Here is a 9018-nt window from a genome sequence, read left to right on the forward strand (position 1 = left end):
ATGCCGGATAGTATTGGCCGGTGCGCGCAGCATAACTTAGCGTTGGGGTTAGCTCAAGTGGCGAGGGAGCTAGAGAGGGTTATCATTAGGCTACTAACCGGTACCAACACATTGGTAGGCAACAGTGTGTGTATGTATGGAACCACCTGTATATAAGAAAACAACAGTTGCACCATCTCCAACAGCAAATGCCAGATAACAGAACCAACCAATTTGTCTGAAGCTTATATATTTTTGTGAAGAAATTAAGCTGCCAAAAATTTCATGGTCCCCTTCACCCTACCATTGCAGGACTACTTCCTTTCACCTTTTGGAAAACTGCTCACATGCCTCACCCATATAACTATATAAGCCAATTTTACGAAGAAACAAGGTTAGAGGAAACTTGCAAGTACCAGAGTAAATTGATCTTGCAATCCAAGGGAAGGATGGACCTCAAGTAAATAGAATGCGCACTAGATCTACCAAGTACATTTGGCCTACATCGATCAGTAAGGGAGATCAACCTCACTTACTGATGACAGTGAAGGATCCAAAAAATCCTAATGGTTCCTTTGAATCCTTTCTGAATGTATAAATCGTCATCTTCTGTACCTAGATGATATCCTACCTTCCAAAAAGACCAATGCCAATTAAGAGTGGCAGGAGTCCACATTTGAATCAAGGCCAGCAATCATATGAACATAATAGAATAAGTAAATAAAAAACTCGAAATTATGAAGGAGCAAATCCAATCTCACGGTATCTTAATGCGCTTTCCTCATCTGGTTTTCTTGGGTTCCAAGTTAGGTTTCTTGGGTCTCAAGTAACTGATGACACATTTATTTATTAACTCTCATGTAATTACGAATGCCAGTGCCTATTATAAAAGGCTTCCCACAACGAAAGGGTTTCAGACGTTTGAAATTCCCTTGCTCCGAGAAAAATAGTACCTTCTTCCTCTCAACTCTTGGCCTTTGTGGTTATGAATATGGAGGTGTTGATCCAAGCTTTCTCAGTTTTGTTCATCATACTTGGTACTTTAGGAGGCTACTTCTTCGGAAGAGCCAGAGGTCGAAAAGATCAAATCACAGTAGACTCCGATCAGCCACAACCTGTATCTTCCGCGGTGGACCAACCCAAAAACGATGTGAAACCGCCACCAGTTGCCGCCATGGTCTCCAAACCTAAAGACGAGGCCGACAAGGAGTCGATTATCTCTAAAAGAAATACACTTTTCAAGTCCAACCAGGCCCAACAAAAAGCCCACATCCTGTCTCTCCCGGCCGAATCCATCAAGTAAACTCTAAACTCAATTAGTTTAAATGTTGAGGTTGAAAGCTTGAGAGCATCTCATACTCGTAAATATGGTAGAAGTTTTCTTTTGTATGTACATTTTTTTTCTTCTCTTTTTCTTTTTTGAATCACTCACTCAGGGGTTTTACTTTCTTAGGATTACATTGCCGGATGGGCAGGTGAAGGATGGGAGGAAGTGGATAACTTCCCCTATGGAAATTGCTGAGGAGATTTCGAAGAGTTTGGCTTCAAAAGCTTTAGTTGCTGAGGTCAATGGGACTCCATGGGACATGGCAAGTCCTTTGGAGTGTGATTGTGAGCTTCAGATATTCACATTTGAAGACAACAAAGGCCGTGACACTTTCTGGCACTCTAGTGCTCATATTCTTGGACAGGTTTTTTTTTTTTTTTTTGAGAACCGAGGCTAAATTGTTATCGAAATTTTGGTTTGTTGATCTATGAATGGTCTGATATGGTTGCAGGCACTTGAGGCTGAGTATGGATGCAAGCTATGTATTGGTCCCTGCACAACAAAACAAGAGGTTTGGTTTATACGTTTGTATGTTTACTGTCTGATGTGTAATTTATTACTAGAATGCTGAGAGTCTGAGACTATCTCTATACCAAGTATTTAAGGTCTGATTGTTCTTTCGGTTTTTATCAATGATCAATATTCAATATCAGGGCTTCTACTATGATGCATATTATGGCAGTTTGGGCTTGAATGATGAGTACTTAAAGAAAATCGAATCAGAGGCAGAGAAGGCTGTCAAGGTATTCTTTATGCTCTTGAGCAAATGTGGAATGGTAACTGTTGATGTATACTTGTTGTATGACGTTTGCTCTTGACTGATTGCAAATTAGGTTAGATGTTTATGCAATGCTTTTTCTTGATGAAAATCCTTGACTTGTAATTGTATATCTTCATCCAGGCAAAACAGTGCTTTGAGCGTATTGAAGTATCAAGGGAACAGGCCCTAGAGATTTTCTCTGATAACAAATTCAAGGTAGATAAAAGTCATTCTTTGGCTCCATTACATACATAAATGATTTCTCATTTTCAAGTTTCAAGTTTCAAATCAATTCAACTTTTTGTTTGTTTGCAATATATTTATCAGATTGAGATCATCAATGAGCTTCCTGCGGACAAGGCTATAACTGTATACAGATGTGGCAACTTGGTGGACTTGTGCCGCGGACCTCATATCCCAAGTACATCCTTTGTCAAAGCATTTAGATGCTTGAAGGTATGTCAAAGACTCAAAACTTTAGGTTGTATTTGATTGTATACACTGTGTGTAAATTCTTAACTTGTGAATTTGCAATTTCAGGCTTCTTCAGCATACTGGCGGGGTAATACAGATCGCGAAAGTCTGCAGCGAGTTTATGGAATATCATATCCGGATAAAAAACTTTTGCAGGTGATAATTTTGATTTTTCATATTTGTGGAGGTCAGGTTTTGAACTGTGATAGAAAGCTGAAGTAGCTAGGCCAATGCTTACATACATGCCTACACATAGCTGAGCAGTGAAATTGAATTAATGTTTTACATTTCATTTTCTTACTAAAGTCGACAATTTGTTTGTAGGCATATATCAAGCAGCAGGAAGAAGCAAAGAAGTATGACCATAGGTTGTTGGGAAAATCACAAGATCTCATATTCTGTCACCCATATAGCCCGGGAAGTTGGTTCTTCACCCCCAATGGAGCTCGGATTTATAAGAAACTACTGCAGTTCATGGAAAATGAATATTTAAAAAGGGGATATCAGGAGGTTATAACACCAAACATATTCAAAATGGATTTGTTTGAAAAATCTAAGCATACAGGACACTACAAACAGAACATGTTTCTTTTAGAGATTGAGAAAGAAGAATGTGGCATGAAGCCTATGAACTGTCCTGGTCACTGTGAAGAGTTTCGACATAGGCCTCGTTCTTATAGAGAACTTCCTCTTCGGATGGCTGAATTTGGGGTGCTGCATCGAAATGAGGCCAGTGGTGCGCTAGATGGATTGACTCGTGTCAGGAGATTTATGCAGGATGATGCTCATATATTTTGTAGGGAATCTCAACTGAAAGATGAACTGAAGGGTGTCCTGGACTTCATCAAGTATACCTATGACATATTTGGTCTCTCCTTTGATGTGGAGCTATCAACAAGGCCTGAAAGTTATCATGGAGAACGAGCAACATGGGATAAAGCCGAGGCAATTCTTACAGAAGCACTAAATGAGTTTGGCATGCCTTGGCAGATAAATGAAGGAGATGGAGCATTTTATGGACCAAAGATAGATTTTGGCGTGTGTAATGCTTTGAAGAAAAAATTTCAGTGTGCAACAATACAGCTTGATTTTCAGCTCCCTGATTATGAGCAGTTCGACCTGCTTTACACTTCGGAGGGTAAAGAAGGCAAGAGAGAGAGAGACCTGTTATGATACACAGAGCTGTATTCGGCTCCTTTGAGCGTTTCTTTGGTATACTTTTGGAGCACTACAAGGGGAAATGGCCCTTCTGGCTTAGTCCACGGCAGGCAATTGTTTGCCCCGTCTCAGAGAAATCCGAGGCCTATGCTCTACAGGTATGTTTGTGCAGGATCCTTGGCTTTTGTCACTGTTTTGGATATCATGAAATTATGAAGCCAAAACTAACAAGCATTCACATATAAGAAAGAGTAGTCTAAAAAGGACTCACTTTCTGTCGGATACTTGCATACCTCTCACAAAACTGTAGTAAATTGCTCACTCAGATTTTAAACTGTTGTGTTTTTGTAGGTTCAGGAACGGATTCGTCGCGCTGGTTATCATGTTGATGTTGACACAAGTGATAGATCCGTGAGTAAAAAGGTATGCACGCTTCCAATAGTTATTTTCTGAATCAAAACTGTAAGAACTCTGATACTAAACTGTAATCAACTGTGTAATGAGTCCTAGCTTGCTGTGTTTTTGGTTCACTGGATTGTGTTTGGTCTGTGCAGGTGCGAGAAGCTCAGGTGGCGCAATACAACTACATATTAGTTGTTGGTGAGAAGGAAGCTGAAATTGGCCAGGTGTTCTATACATTTATCTCTCTAATAGTTGTGATAAAACTGTACTACTGCAGTCATAAGTTAATCTGTGATCCTTATAATTGTTTCAGGTGAGCTTGCGGGTTCGAGATACAGCAGATGAACATGTCACAGTAATGAGCATCCATGATCTTCTCCAATTCTTCAAAGACAGTTGAAACTTTCCATTAGCAATTGTTTTTTTTTTCTTTGTAACTTTTTTGTTATGATGTTGTACCATCAATAGTTTATTTCATAAGGCATTATTCGTAATCCAATCAGAAAGAGGATGAAGCTTTATGTAACAAGGCAACAAAGCTTGTGTCACCACAACAAAGCTTTAGGTCATTTACTCATTATCCCAAATGACCCCATTTGGGGCAGCTCTGATCTTTGCTACTATATCTCTAGAACCTAAAAATCAAAACCTATTAATCTTCAACAGAAAACAGTTTGAATTGAAAAATAGTAGCATACATGGCAAAATAACAATTCCACACACAGAAGAAACCATTAAATTCACGCACAAACCCCTTCACAACAGCAAATAGTTAGCTACTATATGAAAAACATAATGTCTTCCAGGTCAGCATGCAATCTGTAAAACCCGTCATCGACAGAACCCACTGACAGTGTTGAAGTTGCCGATGATGATGCTGAGGAGGAGGATGTTATGGAACCTGGAGAGAGTCCCTCCGTCATGGTCTCATGGTACAATCTCCCTCGGTAGGCCACAAGGTCAGCATAGTACACTGGTGGAACCAAAGAGACGGGTTTTGTGCACCTTGCAAAGGTATAGCACAAGTCATATATGAGCTTCTGCAACTGGTCAGAAGTAAAGGAGTGCTCATCCCAAAGAACATGGTAGTGCGTCGGCTTGCTTGTCCCAAGGCTTCCATAGTGACTGCAGAGATAGAAATCAAACTCAAATGGGTGCACGATCGTTGTGTCCACAACAGTACCTGGAGATACATTGGAACTCCCATTCTCCTGAAACAGCCGCGTATGATGCCGTTTCTGAGCAACAATCAGAGTAATGGTTGGATAATATTGTATACTTCCCAAAGCCCTCTTCAGATCTACCAACTCTTCATTAAGTACCATATCAAATTGCCCCTCAGATACTCCATCTCGAAAAACAACAATTTTTTCGGGCAAGACCTTATTCATTCGATAATAAGATTTAACAAGCTCCAAAACCATGTCTCCAAAATTCAATATGCTCTCCTTACGATGGTACTGTGGTCGAACTCGTGCAGCATAACGATTCACAGCAGGCCAGTTTATAGTGGCAACCACAGCTGCTATAGATGGACTAGTTGTGTTACGAGCCGCAGGATGATTAACGTCTGCGCCCACAAACATGACAGGGCCAGCACCCTCAAAGAGCGGGAGCCTGTCAATCAGCTCTACATTACTGCCTCCAAGCTTTGCATTGATCTTCAGTGCAAGATTTGAAAGAAACTGGTCACTGGCTTTGGTGGCCATCTTTGACAAGCAGCACTGCGTCACTATACCAATTTGAGTCTCACAGATCCACTTCAGATACTTGTAACCAGGGTCTTTTCTGGACATGACACAAACAAGTAATTGTAAGTGGCCCCAGCCTTCTTGAAGTACCTTCCCATTGACAGTTTCAAGCAGTTCCCGAAGCAGGTTAACACTAGAAAATGGTCTCATTGAAGTGGTCTCATAAAAGCGAGGCCCTTCCATTCTCATTCCCAATTTGTTGCACCGAGCAATGAGCTTTGGGATGAATTGATTAGGGTCCAGTGCATCCCGGTCTTGGCTGCTAAAGTCAAGTACAGCCCAACGAGATATTGGTTTTCCTTCTACTAATGACTTGCCAACTAGATTCCAGTGACATTTCTCACTGTCAACTGTTACCTTAGTCACCTTGCCACCAAAAGCACCCAGCCTCAACTCAGGTGGGCCAATGACACGCCCTGTTACTTGTGTCATATTCATGTTGACTTCAATTCCAAAGTTCTGGATGATGCCGCCACTGACAGAAACACAAACTAATCAGGATCGAAATGAATCTACTAATTTTGAGGCAAAAGGAAATTGCACAATATAGTAATAACCTATTCAACTTTCTTCTTCTTTTTTTGTTAAAAAATTGTTGATGATGTAATTTGCTTATATTCAACAATTACTAGCATGTTTATAAATAGCGTGAGAACACAATCCTGCCTCTCTGCCTTCAAAACAACCCTTGACAAATAATAAGAATGCAGAACAATACACAAACTACATTTCAACAGAGGCAAGAACAAGGAGTTCAAGAAACAAAACTTGAATTTCAAAGAAAAAATAATATATAAATTGAAATGAAAGGAAATCAATTGAACATTTACTTACCCACAAGGTCCATCTTCCGACCGTACCATGTTGCGTATGTTACTCTCTCTAACCCTTGGTGCAGCCAATGACATGTTCTTCAACATAATTGCTGCATCTCTGCCCAAATGCTCCTTGGGGTACCTTTGCCCTTCAACTAAGACACAGAATTCCAACGGTGTATCATTCCTCCTACCATTTTTTCCCAAATCCAAGCAAGGAATGTTTTTGTACTTGATATCCTGGTATTTGTCTCTGAAGTAATCAACAAGTCTAAGCCTCTTAGGTGGAACCAGGCCATCAACATCAACAGCATCAAATGTAATGTCCCCTGCATTCCTATCAGTTAGCCCCTTGATGACATACTTCTGCTTGGTTGGACGATGAGTCACAGTAACTTTCAATCCCCTTAAAACATTCTCAACCTCTCTCCTAAACCTCCTGAAATCATTTAAAGAAAAACCCCATATCTTTTCATGGAGAAAATCTATAACTGGCATGCGCTTATAAAATGCCAAAACTGAGTAGTCCAGACACAGAGCAGGACCCTGGGAAGTGAGCCTTAAACTATGCTGAAACCCTCTAAATGCAGCAGTACCCTGTCCAAGGTCATCGTCAGGATTAAACTCCGCAGGGTAAAAGCTGCGGCCAACAGGAATCAAGCGCCGGGACGGGTTCTCCTTCATCACTAAATCCATGCCCTGCATTATATCACGAGGGATAGAGGACAGCTCACGATTTAAGTACTCCCTCAGCTTGCAAAGCTTGAGCTCGTTTACAAGCTTTATGGTAACTATATACGAACTTAAACGTGTGCCTTCTTCCTCAGGAACCTCCACCCTGAACTCTCCAGTGGGTAATGTCACAGCACTGAAAATGTTCTTCTCACCATCATAAGCAGTCATCAATAACGGAAATTGTGCTGGATTATCAGAGGACAACTTGTTTCTGATTGCAGCAAGATCAGACTTCATAATTCTAACTGGTCTGCCATTCCTTGTAGCATTCACTGGTTTGACACGAATATCATAGTGCATTATAGTACTCTGAGGATCGTACGAGACATTGAAGTGATTAGCACGAAGCCCAACAGTCTTAACAGACCTTTCGCCTCCTTTATCAGGTCGTCTCGCAGGTGTAAGTTTATCTGCACTGTTCAACGAAGGTGGAGATGGTGTCTGCTTCGAGATTTTCAGCGATTGCACTCCAGAAACAAGAGCATCTGCGTAAAACAAAACCGAAACCATGATCAGAAACATCAGAAACCGAAAGGTGCATTAAAAAACCAAACCATGACCTCTCAGTAAATTTAAACTACACAAAATGGTAAAAGCAAAGTATTGAGTATTGTAAGGACACCTTGCACAGAACTTTCAGCATAACCAAAACTGAATAAAGCACAATTATTACGGTGATGATTTCAATAGTTTACTTTATATCAAACGGTAATAGTCCATAACCACCATAACACAGAACGTTTCAAGCTTCACCAAGTAAACTAGATTTCACAGTCAAACCCTAAGTGCTACAAATCACAACACATAAAAACGCAAATTTGGAAAATTGAAAGATAAAATGTGGATCACCAGAGTCGAATAGGTCCATACCGTTAAACGATGGGGTAGACGGTGCCGGATTAGGCCTCCAAGACTGGCCGCGATTCTGACTCGACTGCTGCTCCTGCGGCGGTTGACCAGAAGGCCTCCAAGCCTGCTGATCCTGCGGCTGAGAAGCAGCCGGAGACCTCCAAGACTGCTGATCTTGCGGCTGAGAAGAAGCCGAAGAAGGCGACCTCCAAGATTGCTGATCAGACCTCCCAGGCTGGCCGCGGCTCTGATTACTCCTCTGATCTTGCGGTTGTTGACGGTTGTAACCTCCGCCATAACCGCCTCTTCCTCTCTCGCCGCCTCCGCCATAACCGCCTCTTCCTCTCTCACCGCCGCCGCCACCATAACCGCCTCTTCCTCCCTCAGCTCCTCCTCGACCGCCATTCCCGCCGCCGTAAACCACGTCAGCATAACCACCAACTCTCCCTCCTCTGTTTACATAACCGCCTCTGCTCCCTCTCTCTCCTCCGCCTCTTCCTCCGTTGTTCCCTCTTCCGCCGTAACCGCCTCTTCCTCTCTCCATTGATCTAATTCCGATTTCTCACTGTGCTCTCCCAAAAAACCAGAATCCAGGGATTGGGAAAGTTTGGGGTTGGGGTATTTATAGGGGGAGTAGGGGCTCTGTGTGAAATTACGGTGTAGTCCTCAGGGTTGACGTCGTGGTCGCCAAGGTGTCAACGGAAACCCGTGTAATGAGGAAATGTGTGAGCGAAGTTTTGGCGGGAGTGTGGTCGTTTAGCGGGAGAA

At 41.9% G+C, this 9018-nt stretch overlaps 1 protein-coding gene and 1 pseudogene across 1 annotated transcript; one reads left to right on the plus strand and one right to left on the minus strand.

The window, feature by feature from the left end:
- The first annotated feature begins 1153 nt into the window (after nt 1-1153).
- On the plus strand, nt 1154-4500 carry LOC101297626 (annotated as a pseudogene).
- Nucleotides 4501-4602: 102 nt separating this feature from the next.
- LOC101297919 (protein argonaute 2-like) lies at nt 4603-8794 on the minus strand. The gene is made up of 3 exons (XM_004295432.1): nt 8272-8794; nt 6686-7886; nt 4603-6326 (listed from the first exon to the last, which is right to left on the minus strand). The coding sequence occupies exons 1-3, from the start codon at nt 8792-8794 to the stop codon at nt 4880-4882; spliced, it is 3171 nt and encodes a 1056-aa protein (XP_004295480.1). The 3' UTR covers nt 4603-4879.
- Between the last annotated feature and the right edge of the window lie 224 nt (nt 8795-9018).

Source organism: Fragaria vesca, linkage group LG3, assembly GCF_000184155.1.
Source record: "Fragaria vesca subsp. vesca linkage group LG3, FraVesHawaii_1.0, whole genome shotgun sequence".
Taxonomy (NCBI): domain Eukaryota; kingdom Viridiplantae; phylum Streptophyta; class Magnoliopsida; order Rosales; family Rosaceae; genus Fragaria; species Fragaria vesca.